Source organism: Marmota monax, unplaced genomic scaffold (genome assembly GCF_021218885.2).
Source record: "Marmota monax isolate L192 unplaced genomic scaffold, Marmota_monax_Labrador192_F-V1.1 WCK01_AAM20220418_F8-fsc00028, whole genome shotgun sequence".
Lineage (NCBI taxonomy): Eukaryota > Metazoa > Chordata > Mammalia > Rodentia > Sciuridae > Marmota > Marmota monax.
The window spans coordinates 4266022-4289497 of record NW_026694779.1 but is presented as its reverse complement, the minus strand read 5'-3'; the positions used below and the strand labels follow the sequence as shown (position 1 = coordinate 4289497).

The window sequence follows — 23476 nt, the reverse complement described above, 5'->3', positions numbered from 1 at the left end:
AAACCCACAGGAACTTAACCTCATTTAGAAACAGGGTCTTGCAAAGTTGCTGAGGCTGGCTTTTAAACTTGTGATCATCCTGCCTCAGCCTCCCAAGCCACTGGGATTTACAGGCATGAACCACTACACCTGGCTAGACTGGAGATATATATATATATATATATATATATATATATATATTTGTTTATTTAATTTATTTATTTATATGTTATGAGCTACATTATACCCCCTCCCAAATGTATGTCTTGGAAGGCCTAACTCCCAGGACTTCACAATGTTACTGTATTTTAGAACAGGCTTTTAAAAGAGGAAATTAAAGTAAAATGAGGTGATATAATGGGCCTGATCCAATGACTAATGAACTTGTGAGAAGAGATCAGGGCACAGAAACATGTGCACAGAGGAAAGCCCTTGAGAATGTGGTGAGAAACAGCCCTCTGAAAACTAGGGAAAGAGGCCTCAGGTGATGTCCTAGTGCTCTTTGACTTCCAGCCTGGAGAACTGTGCAAAGTAAGTCTGCTGTTTAAGCAGCCTGGCCAAACTAACACATGGGGGTTGACTTGTGCATTATGATGTTCAGCAGCACCCCAACCTCTGTCCATCAATACTAGTATCATCCCTCCTACCCCCACCCTCCAGTTATAACCACAAACGTCTCCACATATTGCTCACAGATCCCCTGAAGAACAAATTCTTCCTGCTTGCTCCATGAGCACCACTATTTTACTCAATATTTGGTTACCTTTGTATTTCCAGAGCTCAGCACAATGACCGATATATAACAAAGTTGATAATCAAATTTACTGAATGAATTAATGTGTGGAGATCTCCCTCTCTTGGATCTCACTGCTCCATTTACTCCTCTAGCTGCAAATAAAATAGTAATTACCTGCAGTTTAACTTATGAGACTATAATTTTTAGTGAAAGAAGCCATTTTCACTGTAGCATCATTTCTGGCAACTTAGTATACATTATACCAACACTAGCCTCCACTTTGGCTGGATGCTCCTCACCATCACAGCAGATCTGCTGACAAGTTCAGTGAGTGGTGCTGCTTCTTTATTGCTTTAGGCAGATGAAATGACTATGACAAATTCTTTTATAACCATTTGAAACTCAGGAAACTCATAAAGAAAAATGGTGAGTTTCAGTATGAAAATGCTAAACTCTCACCATGAGACTCCAAGTTATCAGAAAGCCCAAAGCATACCAAGAAGCCAGTCACTGAAGATATTCTTTTGAAAGGAGAAATCACAAATGCTTTCCCCGGCATACTCGTAAATTTGTTATTTTAACACTGCTGCATTTGCTCCCATGTTATTTGCAAGTTGATGTGTTTGGTTTGGGCAATGGCAGAGGAAGAGATGGGGGTAGGTTGGCTCTGAAATACCAAAGAGAAGCAAGCAGTAGGAACTAGATACTGGTGTACTTTTCACACTCAGATAACAATTTCTGACCAACAAGTTGTGAACTGTACACAACTATTCATAGGATACAGTTTTAAGGACATTATTCCAAATTAATGTAAGAGTCCATTCATTAACAAAATACATTCATTACATACTTTTCATTAAATGGCTGGGATTCAAAATGTTGGAGATTTGATCAACTCAACTGAAAAAATACTAACAATAATCTTTTTTAAGAGCCATTCAGAAGAATAAGCTCAATGTTTCAAAGTTATTGTGGCTTTGTGACTTTAAATTATAATACTAACTTTGTAACTTTTTAAAAATTATAATACTAACTTTGTGACTTTTAATTATAATCCTATTCTGAGTAATGTGTAAAACACAAGTTTAACAAATAAGTACATTCAACTTAGAAAATAACTATCATGAATTGCTGTCATGGGTGTGCTGATATAATGGCATCGGGTACTTACACACAACAAGAATGTGAATTAGGACAAAATACAGACACTCAAGTGCTTGTTATAGTAAATAGGCAGAAAAGAATCCTTTTGTGAAATTGGTGTCCATGGAAGAAAAGGAGGATGGTGTAAGCACATTTTGAAATTTAGAAACCAAACAAAATCCCTTTCCCAAATAGTTTACCCACTCTGCAAAGCTGGTGAACATGTGGATAGTGTTTTTAAGGAGAAACGTTTTAGAGGCAGAAGGCAACTGACAAGTGAGGATGCTTAACTTTTTCTGGAAAGGCGGAAGAGACTAGAAATCAGTTAACCATAACATTTAGGAATTAACATCTTCCCTTGGACATTTATAAATATGAAATCCATATATGGCAATAAAAAGTACCACATTCTGATCACTGAATTAAAAAATCAGCAACAGCCCACACTAATTCCTATTACGCTTGTTTCTTGGTTCAATCTCAGCACTTTCAGCTGCTCTTGTGCGGCGATTCTGTCTTGGGCTTATTTCTATGTCTTGAAGATCATTTCTGAAATCGGAAAAAAAAGAAATGGTATCTTAGAGAATTATAATCATGGTTTTAAGCAATTGCAAGTTTTTGAGTGCTTTCATATGCGTTTCATCAACCCCCCCATAACCCTCTACTCTCATCAACAAATCTGTAATTATTATTATTACAATTATCATCATCCTCACTCTATAAGTAAGAAGAAAAGAGTGAATGTGCAAGATTACAGAAAGAGAGTCAGGAACTGAACCTTGAACCTCTTTGTTCTGAATCAAAATCTGTGGTTTTATGCTTTTGCTTAACATCTTAACATGTAGAAAACAAACAAAAAAAGTGTACCTCATTCTAACAATGAACAATAAAAAGCCAGAGAGTTTAATCATTCCTGTATAGTAACCAAGAAAACAAAACTCCAAAGAAAAATAAGCCCCTTCAAAGAGAGTTGGGCCCCACAAACTCTCACTCTAGGCAAAGTTATGAGAGAGATGGGGGTGGGGTGCAATTATTACGTAACCAGTTAAGAAGTCTGGTAAATTGCCAATAAAATTTTTAATTTTTATTTTTGGTGGTTGAGATGAAACCAGGTCCCATGCATGCTAGGGAAGTGCTCCACCACGAGTTACCTACCCCCCCAGGCACCCTCATGAGTTCTTAAGTACAGGTTAGTACTGAAAGCTCCTGATATAAGGAGTCCACATGCACTAGTAAACTCTTTTCCATAAGCCTCCCCCAGCTACTCATGAGAAAGACTGGGAAAAAGGCAGGAGACTGGAGAGAGCCTACTTTGGTGGCTACCGAGACTGGCAGAAAGCCCTGCCTGTGTCCTGGATGCTTTTCTTCTGAAAGGCAAAAGCTTTAAATTACTGAGGGAAGAGCAGGAAACTTGCTGGCCCATGAGGCTTGAGAAAAGATCCATAGCCTCTGGAGGACATGAGGCAAAATAAGCCTATTGAAGGAGGAATGATAGAAAATCATTAGGAACAGAGGCAAAAATCCACTGCTGCTGGAGAAATAGTGGAAACTAAAACCTCCACCTCTGGAAGAGGCACAGAAAATCATGTTGGCCTGCTGATCTCACACAGATACTAAACAGGGCTTTGGTCAATGCAGCCTGACTACTATGGTAGGAGAAAGAAGTTCTGGCAGAGCCCCATGGCTGAGACCCAGGAGAACAGGGCTTACCTAAGACTGAGGCTAGACCAAGCTAATAGAAAACCCCAGCTCTCCCCCACCAAAGGCCCAGGGTGAATAAATAAGCAGAAGCAGGAAATGGTTGAGGGAGAAGTAAGGACACCAAGAAGAGATGCCCCTCTGTGGTGCAGGCATGAAGAGGGAGCTAAAAAGAAAATGGTAGCAGTCACTAAGCAAGACTCTCCAAATTCCGCCTCAATGCTAACCACTAAGTCACTCCAGCTGAGGTCAACTCCTAAGTAACTGACTCAACTCCTCACAATAACAACATGACAGAAGTATACCCATGTCTAGGCATAAACTCTATTTATCCCAGTCTTGAGATTCCTTCACAGCCTGTCCAACATTCAGTGAAAATGTCCAACACAAAAGAAGAAAGGAAAAAAACCCCCTGCCAAAAGATAAGGAAACCAGGGGATACAGACAGAGACAACCACATCTCAGAACCAGGACTTTAAGATAATAATAATTAATATGTTAGAGGATCTACAGGAAAAGCTAGATGACATCCATGAACAGATGGAGAAATTCAGCAGACACGGAAATGATATGAGTCAAATGGAAATGTTACGAAAAATTCTTTGTATCAGAGATGAAAATACTTCAAAGTACTCATAAAAATAATATATAAAGCTGATAAAAGACTCAGTAAACTTGTAGATATGTCAATAAAAATCATTCAAATTGAAAAGAACAAAGTCTGTGTGTTGGGAGGGGAACAAAACAGAGCAACTCAGAGTTGTGAGACCATAAGAAATGGTATATAATATGTGTAGTTAGAATCCCCAGAGAAGAAAGAAGAATAGCAAAGAAATATGTGAAGCTATATGGCTGTGCATTTTCTAAAAATAATGAAAGGCATCAAACAAAGACCAAAGGTAATCAAAGAACCCTAACCAGGATAAATATAAAAAATAAAACAATAACCACAAAAATCATTCAGACACATATTCAAAGTGCTAAAAATCAAAGACAGAAAAAGAAAATCTTAGTTTTTCTAGAGTTTTGAACATGAAGGGATGCTGTACTTTGTCGAATGCTTTTCCCGCATCTATCGAGATGATCATATGGTTCTTATTTTTAAGTCTATTGATGTGGTGAATAACATTTATTGATTTCCGTATATTGAACCAGCCTTGCATCCCAGGGATGAATCCTACTTGATCATGGTGCACAATTTTTTTGATATGTTTTTGTATCTGATTCGCCAGAATTTTATTGAGGATTTTTGCATCTAGGTTCATTAGAGATATTGGTCTGTAGTTTTCTTTCTTTGAAGTGTCTTTGTCTGGTTTAGGTATCAGGGTGATGTTGGCCTCGTAGAATGAATTTGGAAGTTCTCCCTCTTTTTCTATTTCCTGAAGTAGCTTGAAAAGTATTGGTATTAGTTCCTCTTTAAAGGTTTTGTAAAACTCTGCTGTATACCCATCCGGTCCTGGGCTTTTCTTAGTTGGTAGTCTTTTGATGGTTTCTTCTATTTCCTCAATTGATATTGGTCTGTTTAGGTTGTCTATATCCTCCTGACTCAATCTGGGCAGACCATATGACTTAAGAAATTTATCGATGCCTTCACTATCTTCTAATTTATTGGAGTATAAGGATTCAAAATAATTTTTGATTATCTTCTGTATATCTGAGGTGTCTGTTGTGATATTGCCTTTTTCATCCCGTATGCTAGTAATTTGAGTTCTCTCTCTTCTTCTCTTCGCTAGCATGGCTAAGGGTCTGTCGATTTTGTTTATTTTTTCAAAGAACCAACTTTTAGTTTTGTCAATTTTTTCATTTGTTTCTTTTGTTTCGATTTCATTAATTTCAGCTCTGATTTTAATTATTTCTTGCCTTCTACTTCTTTTGCTGTTGTTTTGCTCTTCTTTTTCTAGGATTTTGAGATGAAGTATGAGATCATTTATTTGTTGGTTTTTTCTTTTTTTAATAAATGAACTCCAAGCAATGAATTTTCCTCTTAGAACTGCTTTCAATGTGTCCCATAGATTCCGATATGTTGTGTCAGTGTTTTCATTAATCTCTAAGAATTTTTTAATTTCCTCCTTGATGTCTTCTATAACCCATTGATCATTCAGTAACCTATTGTTCATTCTCCAAGTGATGTATTCTTTTTCCTTCCTTCTTTTATCGTTGATTTTCAGTTCCATTCCATTATGATCAGATAGGATGCATGCTATTATCTCTACTCCTTTATATTGTCTAAGAGTTGCCCTGTGACATAATATATGATCTATTTTTGAGAAGGATCCATGTGCTGCTGAGAAAAAAGTGTAACTGCTTGATGTTGGGTGGTATATTCTATATATGTCAATTAAGTCTAGGTTATTAATTGTGTTATTGAGTTCTATAGTTTCCTTATTCAACTTTTGTTTGGAAGATCTGTCCAGTGGCGAGAGAGGTGTGTTGAAGTCTCCCATGATTATTGTATGGTGGTCTATTAGACTCTTGAACTTGAGAAGAGTTTGTTTGATGAACATAGCTGCACCATTGTTTGGGGCATATATATTTATGATTGTTATATCTTGTTGGTGTATGGATAACAGGAACATACCTCAATATTGTAAAAGTAATCTATGCTAAGCCTCAGGCTAGCATCATTCTGAATGGAGAAAAATTGAAGGCATTCCCTCTAAAATCTGGAACAAGACAGAGATGCCCTCTCTCACCACTTCTGTTCAACATAGTTCTCGAAACACTGGCCAGAGCAATTAGACAGATGAAAGAAATTAAAGGCATAAAAATAGGAAAAGAAGAACTTAAATTATCACTATTTGCAGATGACATGATTCTATACCTAGCAGACCCAAAAGGGTCTACAAAGAAACTATTAGAGCTAATAAATGAATTCAGCAAAGTGGCAGGATATAAAATCAACACGCATAAATCAAAGGCATTCCTGTATATCAGCAACAAATCCTCTGAAATGGAAATGAGGACAACCACTCCATTCACAATATCTTCAAAAAAAAAAATAAAATACTTGGGAATCAACCTAACAAAAGAGGTGAAAGACTTATACAATGAAAACTACAGAACCCTAAAGAGAGAAATAGAAGAAGATCTTAGAAGATGGAAAAATATACCCTGTTCATGGATAGGCAGAACGAACATCATCAAAATGGCGATATTACCAAAAGTTCTCTATAGGTTTAATGCAATGCCAATAAAAATCCCAACGGCATTTCTTGTAGAAATAGAGAAAGCAATCATGAAATTCATATGGAAAAATAAACGACCCAGAATAGCAAAAACAATGCTAAGCAGGAAGTGTGAATCAGGCGGTATAGCGATACCAGACTTCAAACTATACTACAGAGCAATAGTAACAAAAACAGCATGGTACTGGTACCAAAACAGGCGGGTGGACCAATGGTACAGAATAGAGGACACAGAAACCAATCCACAAAACTACAACTATCTTATATTTGATAAAGGGGCTAAAAGCATGCAATGGAGGAAGGATAGCATCTTCAACAAACGGTGCTGGGAAAACTGGAAATCCATATGCAACAAAATGAAACTGAATCCCTTTCTCCCGCCATGCACAAAAGTTAACTCAAAATGGATCAAGGAGCTTGATATCAAATCAGAGACATGCCGTCTGATAGAAGAAAAAGTTGGCTACGATCTACATACTGTGGGGTCGGGCTCCAAATTCCTCAATAGGACACCCATAGCACAAAAGTTAATAACTAGAATCAACAAATGGGACTTACTCAAACTAAAAAGTTTTTTCTCAGCAAAAGAAACAATAAGAGAGGTAAATAGAGAGCCTACATCCTGGGAACAAATCTTTACTCCTCACACTTCAGATAGAGCCCTAATATCCAGAGTATACAAAGAACTCAAAAAATTAGACAATAAGAGAACAAACAACCCAATCAACAAATGGGCCAAGGACCTGAACAGACACTTCTCAGAGGAGGACATACAATCAATCAACAAGTACATGAAAAAATGCTCACCATCTCTAGCAGTCAGAGAAATGCAAATCAAAACCACCCTAAGATACCATCTCACTCCAGTTAGATTGGCAGCCATTATGAAGTCAAACAACAACAAGTGCTGGCGAGGATGTGGGCAAAAGGGTACACTTGTACATTGCTGGTGGGACTGCAAATTGGTGCAGCCAATTTGGAAAGCAGTATGGAGATTTCTTGGAAAGCTGGGAATGGAGCCACCATTTGACCCAGCTATTCCCTTTCTCGGTCTATTCCCTAAAGACCTAAAAAGAGCATGCTACAGGGACACTGCTACATCGATGTTCATAGCAGCACAATTCACAATAGCAAGACTGTGGAACCAACCTAGATGCCCTTCAATAGATGAATGGATAAAAAAAAATGTGGCATTTATACACAATGGAGTATTACTCTGCATTAAAAAAGGACAAAATCATAGAATTTACAGGGAAATGGATGGCATTAGAGCAGATTATGCTAAGTGAAGCTAGCCAATCCCTAAAAAACAAATGCCAAATGTCTTCTTTGATATAAGGAGAGTAACTAAGAACAGAGTAGGGTCGAAGAGCATGAGAAGAAGATTAACATTAAACAGGGATGAGAGGTGGGAGGGAAAGGGAGAGAGAAGGGAAATTGCATGGAAATGGAAGGAGACCCTCAGAGTTATACAAAAGTACATACAAAAGGAAGTGAGGAGAAAGGGAAAAATAATACAAGGGGGACAAATGAATGTCAGTAGAGGGGGCAGAGAGAGAAGAGGGGAGGGGAGGGGAGGGGAGGGAGGGATAGTAGAGGATAGGAAAGGGAGCAGAACACAACAGACACTAGTATGGCAATATGTAAATCAATGGATGTGTAACTGATGTGATTCTGCAATCTGTATATGGGGTAAAAATGGGAGCTCATAACCCACTTGAATCAAAGAGTGAAATATGATATATCAAGAACTATGTAATGTTTTGAACAACCAACAATAAAAAATTAAAAAAAAAAAAAAAAAAGAAAGAAAATCTTGAACACAGGCAGAAAAGAAACATTCCACAGAGGGACAAATGCAGATTTACAGTAGCCTTCATGTTGGAACCATATAAGTCATGAGATGATGCTATAATAGTTTTAAAGTGCCAAAAGAAAAAAAAAATTCAACCTAGAATTCCATACAATCCAAAAATACAATTCAGTAATGAAAGCTGCTAAATAAAGAATTCTCAGACATACAAAAGCTAAAAGAATTGTTAACATTTTTGAGCCTAAAGAAATATTAAAGGAAGTTTGTCAAAGTATGATAATCAGATGAAAACTTGAATCTATACAAAGAAATAAGACCATCAGAAAGTATAAAACTAGAGGTAAATATAAAAATACTCATGGGGCTGGGTATGTGGCTTAAGCGGTAGCGCGGCTCGCCTGGTGTGCGCAGGGCACTGGGTTCGATCCTCAGCACCACATAAAAAAAATAAAGATGTTGTGTCCACCGAAAACTAAAAAATAAATATTAAAAAATTCTCTCTCTTTAAAAAAAAAAAAGATACTCATGTCTCACTTTTAATTGGTATTAAAAAAAAGTGACTTTTTAGATTAAAAGAGTACCCACATACTGCAGGGTAGCATTGTTGGTAAGTTCTTACTACATACTGAAGCATTATTTGAAGGCTCATGGTAATTAAAAAAACAAAAATATATGCTAAAAACCCTACTACTAATTTCTCTCTCTTTCTCTCTCTCTCTCTCTCTCTCTCTCTCTCTCTCTCTCTCTCTCTGCTGTGGATTGAACCTGGGGCCTCATGTATACAAGAGAGGCACTGAACTACACCCCCAGCCCAAGTACTAAATTTTTAAAAATAAAAGTACAATTAATAAGACAATACTGGACATAAAAATAAAATAATACATAATTTAAAACTGATCCAAAAGATGATGAGAAAAGAGGAAAAAAGAACAAAGATATTATAGATTTAAAGTCAACCATATCAGTAATTATGTTAAATATAACTAGTTAAAACTGTCCACTTACAAGATGCACTATAAATTGGATTTAAAAAGATACAACTACATCCTATTTAAAAAAAACAACAACCACCACCTCATATTTAAATACGTTGAAACTGGGAAGGGCCTAAGATATACCCTATCTGCAAGTTAAAAGTTAGTCTGCCAGTTTGATAGACACTGCCAGAAGATACAGGACTTCTGTGGAGATGAGGACAATTTATCGTTTACATCAAGAAGAGCTGTCAGAGGGTCAGCATTTGTGTGGTTCTGAAGCTCAATTCCAAAGATGACATGAAGAGGGACATACAACACCAGCACAGGCAATAAATAGACTGCACTTCCCCCTGAAGATGGGAAACTTTATTCTATTATAAAGGGCAGTAAATTTGCTTCCTCTTTATTGCAGAGGAAGAAACTGTGTGTCTTCCAAGTCCGCTCACCATGCAAACATCCTGGATAAGATAAGAAGTTCACAAAAGACAGTCAGTTCCTTGCTTTTTTAGGACGTGCAAAAAAAAGCAAGAAACTTTTTTCTTTTTTTGGTACCAGAGATTAAACCCAGGGGCTCTTAACAACTGAGCCAAATCCTCAACCCTCGACCCCTTTTTAAACTTATTTTTGAGACAGGGTCTCTCTAAACTGCTTAAGGCCTCACTAAGTTGCTGAGGCTGACTTTGAACTTGAAATTCTTCTGCTTCAGCTTCTTGAGTTGCTGGGATAGGCATGTGCTACTATGCCTGGCTAAGAAATTCTTAACATACATTTCTCCTGACAATATTTACTCTTTGTTTCTACAACACAGTGGCCCCTGGAGAATTTTTCCCAGGCATACACCACTTCATAAGCCACTATAACTAACAGAAGATAGGATTTAAATCTATTTGTTGCATATAGCATTTCATTAAAGCAAATGGCAGCAGAATGAGGCCAACTTACAATATTAACCTTGAAAATGACTCCAGGGGCCCAGATCCAGCCAGCAGCACAAATTTCATGTACCTTCAGCATCTGCCTTAAAAAATATTGTAGAGTACATCCTGAGCTTTCTATTTGGCCCAAGTTGATACTGATCCAGGTATAGCAGGACATACAATAATTTTAGACTATACTGGCCTGTGAGGAAGAAACCTAAGGCAATTCTATCACCCACAAAAATCTTGATCAGTGAGTTGAGAGAGTTCTAAATACTTTCAGAGGCAAGATGGAAATCAATGATCATTTCAGATAAAGGTTGGGACAAATTTTATCCCATCTTTTCTAAGTAGATTATTCCCATTGTAGGGATAACAGCCTCAGGATATGTATAAATACTCCTTTTTTCCTTCCTGAAGTTCTCTCCATGTAAGAAAGGATAGCCTCACTTTGGGAGATCTCCCTAGTAGTCTGAAGGCTTGATCAGCTTGTGCTGTTTCCTTAAATACTTGAAGGTCTATTAAGGCCATCCTTATAGTGTTAATTTCCATATTCTGGGTGAAGAATTAATGCCTGTAATTAATTCTATAATAGAAGTACAGTTCTAGGCACACATAAAACTCCTGAAAAGAAGGTGTTGCTTATAATTGCCTGATGAGGCAGGAAGCTTGGAAAATTTGAGGCTAGCCTGGGTAATTTTGTGAGACCCTGTTTCAAAATTTAAAAATTTTTAAAAGGAGCTTGGGATGTAGCTCAGTGGGGCTTCAGACAGAGAGTGTGAATGCAACCATCTGGGTCACTCAGACTGATGGTCAAGGGATTCAGTGGAATTTCACACCCTTATAATCTCCAGGTATCTAATATTATTGAATACTGAAGTGGAATTGAAAAGATTTATGACACCTCCCTCAGAAATCTTCCTGGTCTACACATCTTAGTAAAGCAGTTTGGTCACTAAATGCTGCTGTCCCCAGAAAGGGATCTTCTATTTTTGGCAAGTTTCTGAGTAATTATCTAGATTAAAAATGCACTGAGATTATATTGACTGTTTCAAAATTCAGCACTCTTTGACTGTTCCTGGACTTGATACATCTTTCTTTTTCCAACAGCAACCCTAGATTGACTAGACTGTTATACCCTCTGGATGGCAATTTGAGAAAGAGTGGCCCACAGGGATCCAAATCTGGTTTAACCATATGAATTCTCTGTTGGGTTCACATAGTCCTAGATCAGGGGTCAGCAAACTAGGGCCCATGGACCAAATTTCATCTACTGTCTGTTTTTGAAGTTTTACTGGAACACAGCCACCAAAGTGGGGTTATCTCTATTCAGTCAGTCCGTAGGTTTCTATTCTGTAGGGTTCCCAGAATCAGACCAAATAATTAGTCAGTCATTAGCAGTAGTCAATGTTAGTAAAATAGGAAAAAAAAAAACAAGGTTCCTTCCTCACCTTTTCTTCTTTTTTTAGTGGTACTGGCGATTGAACACAAGTGTACATAGTCTATCACTGAGCTATAACATCAGCCTTTTTATTTTTTATTTTGAGACAGGGTCATGCTAAATTGTGACCTTCCTGCCACAGCATCCTGAGTAGCTGGGATAGGCATGCAGCAGGGTGCCCAGACAAATTTTACAAAATAAGGTATACAAAATATTAATAAGCATATAAAACTATATTCAACACAGTCATCAAAGAAATACAAATTTAAATCATAATGAGATACTACTAGACACTCACTAGAATGACTAAAATTAAAAAGACTAAGAATACCAAGTGTTGATGAGGACATGGAACATCTGGAACTCCCATTGCTGAAGGGCGTTAAAGTTAGCACACCACTTTGGAAACATGCTTGGCAGTAATTAATAAAGCTGAATGTGTGCATACTTTTTGGTCCAGCAATATTACTCCTAGAAATATTCTCAAAAGAAATGAATGCATATGCACTGGAGGGCATTTACAATTATGTTCTTGATGGTCTTATTCATAAAAGCCCTAAACTCCAAACAAACCGTGTACCTATCAATAACAGAACAGATAAATACTGAGATCCATACAATGGAATACTGTAGGCCAGTGGTTCACAAACACTAGCATGTAAGGCCCTGTGGAAACAAACTGTTGGTTCCCTTCCCCACAGTTTCTCCTTCAGTAGATCTGAGGACCACACTGTGACAAGTACTGCTACAGACAGAGCAATGAAAAGTAACAAACTACTGGCACCTGTAACCATGAAAAACTCTCACAGACACAACACTGTACCAAAGAAGGATCACTATATAATTCCATTTATAAAAGTTTAAAACCAGGCAAATTAGTTCATGGTGATATTAGTCAGAATAGTGCTTATCTTTGGGGGATTTTGACTTGAAGGAGATGTGAAGGAGGTTCCTAGAATACTGGTAATGTTCCACATCTAGATTGGTGTCGTGGATACAGTGGAGTCCCCTAATAACTCACCTTCCAACCTAGAATCTGGGGCTTGTCCTGTGACTCAATTTAACCAACAGATTATGGTGGAAATGATGCAGTACTAGTTTTAGGACAAAGTCTTAAGCTGCCTGGTAGCTTTCACATTGGAACTTCTAGGAGTTTCATTAGCTATGATACTTTATATATAAAGAATAGTTGTAATATAAATAATTACTAACTATTACTAACTATAACAAGTATTAAAGTGACTTGGAAATGACAGGGTGGAAGTAAAAGAACTCTACAGAATATGGGAATAGCAAAATAAAAGGAATAGCCCCTCTTGGGCTCAGAGCACAAAAGGAAAGCTCTTCCTGCCTGGACAGGTCCAGACATGGTTGAAGAGTACACAACTGTGTCTAATGAGAACCACTTCTACAGATACAGCGATGGGCCACCAGCGGAGCCAGGTGCTAGAAAAGCTATGAGCACTTTAAAAGTCTAGCGAGGAAACATGCAGGAACTGAGAGGCAAAACCCTTTCTTTTTAACAGTCTCCCGAGGGCCCTCTACTGAGAAAATTTCACATTAGAAGAGCTAACACAGGAAAAACATTTAAAGGTCCTGGTTCAATTTTCACAAAACAGGCAGACATGGAGTGAATTTGAAGTGGAGAGGCAATAGACTAACAAGTAGCACAGGAGCCCTGGACCTGCATGTAAGAAATCCAGCTGAGCTGCTGAAAAGAGCACATGGAGAAAGTTTTCTAACAATTCTGAGACAGTGCTTAAGGCAAAACCATTAAATCATTCCATAAAAATAATTTGGTATTGCAGAAAAAATTTCTGAGAAGTAACTAGAGTTATTACAATAGTATTCCATTTCTAAGCAGAAATGTACAGAAACAAGTAATAAACTGGAAATCTTTACCCTATATGTGGATTTACTTTCTTGAATCAGAAAACACATTTATGCTTTTGTTTGAAAATTAGCTGCATAGAATTGTCATTTCTCAAGTCAAAGTACATGCTTATTTCTTGATTATGAGAACTCACTTATGTGATGCTTCCCAGGCTTCCTCTTCTTCCAGAAGATCTCTTATGATGTCTGAACTGGAACTAAAAGGATATACACATCAATATGATGCCAGACATGAGACTGTATGCCTCTGCTTACATAAAATTCTAGAAAATGCAAACTAGACTATCATAACAAAGAACAATCCAGCAGATCAGTGGTGATTACCTGTAGGGGAAAGTGGGTGGGCAAAGGGAAGCTTGGTAGGATATACATGTTCACCTTTTCCATTGTGAAGATGGCATCACAGCTGGACACATATGTGAAAACTCAAGTTATATGGTTTAACTATTTATATTTACTATATATCAATTAAATTTTAATAAAACTATAAGAAAAACAATAAGTTGTGAGTCATGAAAAAAAATCACTAAGATTTAAATAAATCCCTCAACTTGTAAATCTGGATCTAACTGGAATACTGTCACAAGACACTTTAATTTTCTACATCACCCAAAGATCAAACTGTTTTATTTGATTTCTAGCAATTTGAAAAAATGAAAAACAAATTGTGTTTTAAAAACTAAATTCTAGTACTAAAAAATCATAAAAAAATAAGTTTTAGACTCTTTGTAACCAAAGTAAAGTAAAATTTAATTTCAACTGTGCTAATTATGGCATTTTGTTATAAATGCAACCTGGCTTAAAGTGTATCTTTGGCCTACCTATACAGGGATGCACAATAAAGGAGGTTATAGAAGGCATACATTATTTCTTTAAGAGACATAAAATGATTCTTAGGCTTTTTGCCTATTGTTCCTACCCAAATCAATAAAAACTGTTTTTAGAAAGGGCCTGTGGATCCCAACATCAAAGAGTCCTGGGCACTGCACAGGGCAGCTCAAAAGCAGTTGTCACTTACCTCAGAGTAGAGCAGGTTAAAACAAACCCCATTCTCACTCAGGAGAGAAATCACAGTTTTGGAAATGTTAATGTCAATCATTTTTAATGATACTCTAATAAATAACAATAAGTTTAAAATTGGGAAGATTTAAAGTGCCAATGAATCGCTCAACTATTTCTGACAAATTATTTTGAAGAAATGTTTGCCTGTGATGACCCAACAAAGAAGGGCAAAAACAGTCATTAAACAGAGTTCTTTACCAAACGTTATACTCAAGGGATTTCCCCCAAACTTCTATGACTCTCAGAGTGCTGGGCCCACTCTGATGGTGACTACCATGTGTAATGGCCTGTTATTTTGTTTACAGACAATTCTGCTTTGTCAACATTGCACTGCAGTCATTCCTTCACCCCCTTGGAGTGGGAACAACTGAGCTAGCATGTCACAGAACCAAAGCATTGACTCCTTTACACTGCTAAAATGCAAGTGACCCTGACAATAGTTACCAACTTAACTGATCATCAATTTAAGCCTGGAACTGGCATAAAATAAGCTTTCCTATTAAACAATTAGCTAAATGTAGTTTTTATTAGGAGAGAAGGAGAAGAAACAAAAGGCCCTGAAGGATGTTAAGTGGATTTCACCAACTTTTTTATAATCCTAAAAGGCAGACCCTATAGCCACTCATTCTGGAGGGCTTATATCCACTGCCACCCCTGTTGCCACAGAAGTGGCTCTAAACCTTTCCATTCACAAGATCTCAACCTTGATCCTCCTTTTGTCAGAGTTAAGTACACCAATTTCATTAAAAAGCTGAAGTTATTTTAACCTAACCTTTTTATTCACTTCTATTTACTCTAAAGTCATCTATTCTTCTTCACCTAGACAAAGTTTAAGGCAGAGTTGTTTTTTTTTTTTTTTTACTTTTTCATTATTGTCCTCCAAAACAATCTTTATATATATTTTTTTCTAATCCTGCTCATGAAATCTTAATACTACAAATATAATGTTTATCTTTTTAAGTATCTGTGTGTACACGTGTATATCTATGTATTATATATCTCAGTAGTAAGATTTTCTTGTCCCAATCCCTCCAAACCAACTCTTATTGCCTTGGGGGTGATACTGCTTCTGAAGAACCCAGGAGCTGAGGGTGATTATGTGACTCTGGATTCTGCAGGTGTCACACAGTCAGAGAAAGAGTAAATTGAGCATCTTGCCAACACTCCCCCAACACACTTTTTTTTTCTTTTAAATAGGAAGGTTCCAAAGCATTCCTACTGTTCCAGCTAAGTAAGCAGGATGGGTAAGTCCATCAACTAACCTGGGAAGAGTCTGTGATCAATTTACATAATAGCTTTCAAATCACCAGCACAAATCACTGATTTGTTAAAGCAAAATATTTGCAGTACATTAATGACATGAACTGAAGAGGTGTTCGCTGTTGCCTCAGTGGAAACAGATGGCAGAGGAGGTTTAACAAAAAACACGCCTGAGAGTTGCTTACAATTTCTGCTTCCTCTGTGACTTCAATACTGCTGCCCAGCAAGGCTGACAGCTCCCCAGTGTCCTCAGTTCTCAGTCTTTCCTTCTACTCCAGCCAGGCATTCACCCCAATGTGCACCAAGTCACCAAATGAACTCCTACAAAGCTAGGGAGTCTGAAGCTCACCAACAACGAAGTGTCAGGACTGTCTGCTATGTCTCCTGCTCCAAATCAAGTCACCACTGAAACACTAATTGATACTAAGACACCAGGGAAGACTGTTCACTTCTTTTTAAAATCATGTACTTAATTACAGCCTACACAAAAGCTACCCTCCTTAAACTAAACATATGGTTTCACAAACAGGATTCTAAAGAGACAAATGGGCATAATAATCAGTGTTACCAAAATGATCACTCACAAATATCTTTCTGTAGATAGAGGCCATTAATATATTTGAAGTCTTTAATATGCCTTGAAGATCAAAATTTCCCTGAATATACTTCCAAGACACCTAGGGGCTGGGTCTGTGGCCCAGTGGTAGAGCATTTGCCTCGAATGTGTGGGGTACTAGGTTCGATCCTCTGCACCACATAAATAAAATAAAGGTACTGTGTCCATTTACAATAAAACTTTTTTTTAAAAGACATCCAAAAAAATTCTCCACAGGAGAAAATGACTCACTCTGGTATACCTGGGGTCAGAGAATGCACAAGCCTACACAAGTATAATTTTAAGTTTAGAGCACAGAATTTTTTCAGAGTAAAATTCAGCTTCTCTACTATTTGGTTTCAGAATATTCTGGAAGAACTCATGTTAAAAAGTGGATGAACAAGAGGTCTGGCATGTGAAACTTATGCTGTCCCCATGAAAGGGCATTCAAACTGTGCTCTCTGATGTCACCATCAGCCCAGCTACAGTGGACATTATTATATAGATTCCACGTGACCAAGTCTCACTGGCAAAAAATAAAATTTCTAATTCCCAGCCTATTCAAGAAGATACTAGTAGGCTCAGTTATAACACCCACATTTACTTTTTCATACTATGTGTACTTTATTTTTAGTTCAAAGTTTCAGAAACATAAGCTTACTCTGAATGAGTATGTGAGTATGTGAACACATCTTGGATTGGCTGATCTTTCAAATATTTGAAATATTTTACTATTATTATTCTCTGATGAAAAGCAGCAAAATTTCTTCTCAGAAAAAGGGAAATAATACCTTTGCACATTTCCTTTTGAAGCAATCAGTTTTATCCTACCAGTAAAAATTTTACCACCAACAATGAAAAGATGCCACATATCTCTGTCAAAACTATGATTTTGGGCATGTTATGTGACCTTTTCAAGACTCAATATCTTCATCTGTAAAATCAGGTTATAAAACATGTGCTTTATAGGGATATTTTAAAGATGAATCAATATAACACAGAGTTTAGTACATAGTAAGTGTTTAGTAAATGTTGGTTCCATTTTCATAAAACAGATTTGACTCTGAATTACCTAAATAATTGCCATAGCACTATGTTTCGATTTGTACTAGAAAACGCAATCACTTATGTGCACCATTTTAATCTTTGATTTCCACTGTTTCCATGACACCAGGGCGCAAATTCATCAGAACTTGTTATTTATCCAGTATGTCAGGTACACAGGGTACTGTGGGGGTAGGAAAAATGCAGACATCTGCTATAAAAATCCTGTGGATTAAAGATTACTTATGAGTGGAATTTTTCTTTATTATTATTATTGTATATCTATTTACTTATTATCTATGAGTTTTCCCCTTCCCCAATTCTCTCCTCTTAATTGTGGCATTAGTTGGAATATGGTTGAATATGGAAAAAAAAATTTAACTCCTTAAGAACAGATCACCGGAGGATTGATGAAGAGTGTATAATATCTATCAGTGACACTTATATAATTGCTACCATACTATTATGAATCCTTCCCCAAACCTGTTTTTAGGAATCTGTTCTGTAGGATGAGAAATAGCTTGTATGACAAATATTTTAGCAGCTGAATGACAGTAGAAAAGTAAACATCTTAGGTTAAAAAAAAAAAAATCAATGACAAAGATGACCATTCTCTGAGCAAATACCTCTACCAACCTCTGTGATAATTACTGTATGTACATTAGCTTTAATTCATAGAAGCATATTAGGTTTATTCCCATTTCACAGATGGACAAAGGCTCAGAGAAAGTGAAGTAGAAAAACAGGGATGGGGATGTAAAACTCATCTTCCTTCTGCCCCACCATGCTGCTTCAACAAGTTATAGCAAAAAAAAATTCAAAAACCATTAATCTCAGAGTTAAGAATTCCACCCCTATATGTTTTATCATAAGGCTTTTACCAGATGTCAACAAGGTTCATGGATAAAGCAAGACTAAGAGGGGTTATACTGCTCTCCCTAACATCTAGTAAAAATGACAAAATGAAGAAAGCTTCAGATAAAAGGTAATAAAAAGGAACTTATTTTTCAAGTAATACATAAAAAAAAATCCTTAATAAGAGATGAGACAAAGCAATAATAATTAAGTTTATGTCCAGTTTAAAAAGCAATTACAGAGGCTGGGGTTGTAGCTCAGTGGTACAGCACTTGCCTAGCATGTCTGAGGCCCTGGGTTCGATCCTCAGCACCATATAAAGATAAATAAATAAAATAAAGGTATTGTATCCATCTACAACTACAAAAAATATTTTTTTAAAAAAAACAATCACTGTGTATGATCATCTTGTTTTGCTTTCTAGAATCATCCAGGGAGGTTAGCAGGGCAAAAAATAAAACCAAAAAAAACTATCATACCATTTAATCAAGGAGGAAAGAGAAGCACTGTGAGATTAATTCAACAACCTCCCACATGCCAGAAAGCTTTTGAGAGATACAAAACCAGTGACTGGCTTAGGAGGCAGAAGCAGGAGGATTGTAAGTTTGAGGGCAGACGCAGCAACTTAGCAAGGTCCTAGGCAACACAGTGAGACTCAGTCTCAAAATAAAAACTAAAAAAGGCTAGGGATGTACTCAGTCATAAGCTGCCCTTGGGTTAAATACCCAGTACCCACACCCCCACCCCTCAAAAAAACAATGGCTGAATTGAACTCCCACAATGAAACTAAATGACCGCTAGCTAAGTACATGGATCTCATAGTCATATGAAGTTCAAGAACTTGATGTCATAGGATCTTGAATGAGGACACATCCCCCCAAACAAATGCCCCATTCATTCCAAAGATAATCTCTCCTGTACCACCCAGTTTAAGCTTTTTCAAAAAATGCAAGAGGTACTATTTTTACTAGAATCTTAACAAACAAAACACTACCTGAAATCCGATTAACCATTTAGCTCTCAGGGATATTCCAAAATTCATAAATGTTCCCAGAGGGATTTAAAAAAGGGCTACAATAAAATACAAAATATTAATGAATATTAGTACAAAAAGATTTTGTGGCAACATTAAATGTTACTTTTTAAAAAATATTTATTTATTTAGTTCTAGTTGCACACAATAACTTTATTATATGTGATGCTGAGGCCCTCTACCAGGGCCTCGCACGTGATAGAGGCGAGCGCTCTACTACTGAGCCCCAGCATCAGCCCCATAAATGCTACTTTCTTAACAGTTAAAAAACTAAATGTGATGTTAAAATTTTTAATAGCAACTTTGAAGATTTTTTTAATGTAAAGTTATCACTGAATTACAGTGGTATAATTACAACTTGGGTTACTGTTATTTTGACAATGTTTTCTCTTAATTTGACTAGAAATACAAATATTTATTAACCAAATTTTCTAATAATTCCAATGCTCCATAAATTACAAAATCCCATTACTATGTCAGTCTCACCTGAACCAATTTATGATAATCAAATCCACTAGACAGTAACTTCTGAAACTCTAAAGAGTACCTATGCATTTTTGTTTGTTTAAAATAGATTAATGTATTCACATGGTTCAAAAAACAAAATGATATCAAAAGGAGAAGTTTCACTTCCTCCTTTGGATCACTTTGCTCCTTTATCTCTAACATGTGTCTACCACTATTACTTTTTTGATTTTTTATTAGTTTGTTTTATGAAAAAAAACCCAAAGAAAAGTATACATTATTTTCCTTTTTAAAGAAAAACAGCATGCCATAGTTGCCGTGCTGGATGTTGGTCTTCTTGATAATTAACATAACCTAGAAATCTATGTATATTAGCATCGACATCTTTCTTTTTTAACATCACAATGTTTGAGCATGTGGATGTGCTGCCGTAACCACCAGGCCCCACTGATGAAGATTGACTAGTTTCCCATGTTTTGCTATTAGGAAGAACACTTCAATTAATAACTGTGTATAGGTCATCTTGTGTACAGGTACATCAGCAGGACAGATTCATCCTAACACTGAGTAAAGGTGAAACAAAAGTGTTCCTGGTTAATATCATCAGATCCCCCTATAGATCGTGGTACACAGAGTTTCTAATAGTAATAAATGAGGGGTCCTTGACCCCAAAGCCTTACTCTCAAATATTAAGATATTTGCTAACCTCTTTTTTATTTATCTTTCAGAAAACTAACTGTTCATGACTTCTGTCCATTTTTCTATTGAGTTTGTGGTGTCCCTGCTTTTTAATATCTAGGTGCTCAACAAACAAACAAACTTACTCTTTAATGTTTTTGCAAAGATTCAATTAAATCTACGTAAGTAATGAGAAAAGTATTTTCATTCTTTCTTTTCGTGTTGAAAGTATTTCTACAAAATCATTATCTTGATTTCTAGGGTAAGAACTCTTTTCCAGATCTGGGCATACCAAATGATTTAGAGGTTTATAAGGTCTAATCCTAAGAGCGAACCTGAGAAAGTGCTCTCTTGCAATAGTCTAATCTGTTCCCTCTTTTCTGAATACTCCAACCCATACAATTTGTTGTCCACTTCCAGTACTCTGGCTACTTTTGCATGCAGATAAACCAATTCAAGTCTTTTAACCACATCTGAGCATACCTTCCTCTGGATCCTAAACTCCCCAGAACCAGAGCTTTCTACCTAGAGTGTATTTAGCATTTATTTTTAGAAGATTCTAAATCTGAAAGTCATATCAGTATTGATAATTTTTAATTTTAAAAACATGACACATTCTACTCTGAAATGTAGCAACAGTCCGGATTTTTCTTTCATTATGTGCTTTATCCTCTAAGGTTCTGCTGTTACATGAAAATAATGGACTGGGGAAACTCAGAAACTTGACGCTTTTAATATTTCATCTGTTCACTCAATTCCACTTCAACAAACACAAAACTTTATTAATCTGGCCTTGGTGGCTTCTGAGGATCTGGAGAACAGCAAAACCAAGTAGAAGGCATTATACTTGAATTAAGGAAGTCTGGCTTTATCACTCATTAAGTTCATGAGATTAAGTGTCTCAACATGTCTTTCTACTAACTCAATCATAGCCTCATCAGTGAGAAAGGGATGCTTCAAATGCTGCTGCTGTCCTTTCTACCCAAGGAACAGTATGAATCTATTTGTCCATGGATTTCCCACCTATTCAATGACTTAATGGTGTATTAGAATAGCACATACAAGCAAAGCTACCTCATCAATATGTTCTCCCTCTACCCCCGTGAATCAGGGGTACACTAGCATTTGCTTCCAGCCCCTGGTGAGACATAGGATGGCTGAAGTCCATGGCTGGCACCTATAGTTTCCAGCTTCACCTGTTTATTTTGGCATGCCAATAAAATACTACCATTTTCTATGTGCACCAAGGAAAGGGGTACTAAAGTAATAAAAATTGATGGCGTTAAATTCTTACAAAAGTACTGCATGTAATCTTTCAAGGAAGAGAAATAAAAGGACATTTAGTTACTTTCAAATACTGGAGTTCTCTTGACTCTCTGGAAAAATTTAAGTTTAAAATAGTTTTAAACTTTTGCACTCATGTTTAACTTACAAACTTAAGACACAAAAGATGTCAAGTCTGAGAATCTAATGTGAGGGAAACTTTTTAATTTCCAAAATATTCACTGTTTCACCTACATATTAATCAAACTCTCAAGTTAAATGGGCAAGGGAACAAAATAATGTTGATTCGTTTTGTTTTTATTTTTTCAGCTAGCAGTGGTATAAATGATGATAAAAATAAAATCAAATACTAAAAGATAAGGTGATCATAGTAATTAATAGGTTAGCCTAACAAGGAGAAACAGTCAGGAAACAAGCAATATTGCAAAGATGAACATTTCCTTCATTACTTAAGCTTTGATTGGATTACAATTTTCTTTGCTAGCAGGGACCAAGCAGCTGAGTAGGAAGCTAGTAGTGAGACCAGCATACCGTCTGCATAGCAGGAAAACTTTTTTTTTTTTTTTGGTACTGTGGATTGAACTCAGGGGTGGGGTGCTTTACCACTGAGCCACATCCCCAACCCTTTTAATTTTGCATTTTTGAGACAAAGTCTCACTGAGTTGTTTAGGGCCTCATTAAGTTGTTAAAGCTGGCCTTGAATTTGTAATCCGTCTGCCTCAGCCTCCAGAGTTGCTGGGATGACAAGGGTGTGCCACTGCACCTGACCAGCAAAGCAACTTCTATAGAACCTACTCAGTTGATTAGATGGAGAATGTACATGCAACTACAGTATGCTAACATCAACCACCCAAAACAATATCAAAGTTTGGGCCATACAATTTCAGTCTTATGATCTATTCAAGGAGGTGTACTTCAACACTAACTCACATGATTGTAATTTAGGCATTAGACATTTCACCTCCCTGGGACTCAGTCTCCACCCAAAATGGAAGTGTTTGACTAAATGATCAAAAGTGTATGAGAACATGGGCTGGAGTTGTAGCTCAGTGGCAGAGTGCTTGCCTAGCATGTGTGAAGGACTGGGTTCGATTCTTAGCACCACATACAAATAAATAAAATAAAGGTCCATCAACAATCAAAAGATATTTTTAAAATATTTTTTAAAAAGTGTATGACAACAATCATCCCCCCAAACTACATGTACCCAAACTTTTAATGATCTGATGTGTTCTTAATTTTTTATGTGTACTACCACCTGTACCCCAATAACAGGTTATTAATGGCTTTAATAAAATGTGCTTGCAAGAGCAAGAAGAATACACTAAAGCTACCCATTAATGAAATCTTAAAGGCTTCTATAATTTGCATTACCTAAAAAATATTCCTCTGCAAATGAAACCTACCATCCTTTAATG

At 36.7% G+C, this 23476-nt stretch overlaps 1 protein-coding gene across 2 annotated transcripts in view; it reads right to left on the bottom strand.

The window, feature by feature from the left end:
- Positions 1–705: 705 nt before the first annotated feature.
- Positions 706–23476, bottom strand: part of Rad18 (RAD18 E3 ubiquitin protein ligase) — a 104587-nt gene continuing 81816 nt past the window's right edge. For both annotated transcript variants that reach the window (XM_046425498.2, XM_046425499.2), the window contains 2 exons: positions 13917–13979; positions 706–2407 (listed from right to left, as the gene is read on the bottom strand). In XM_046425498.2, the coding sequence (XP_046281454.1) occupies positions 2305–2407; positions 13917–13979 (166 nt within the window). In that variant the 3' untranslated portion in view covers positions 706–2304. The remainder of the gene's footprint in view (positions 2408–13916; positions 13980–23476) is intronic.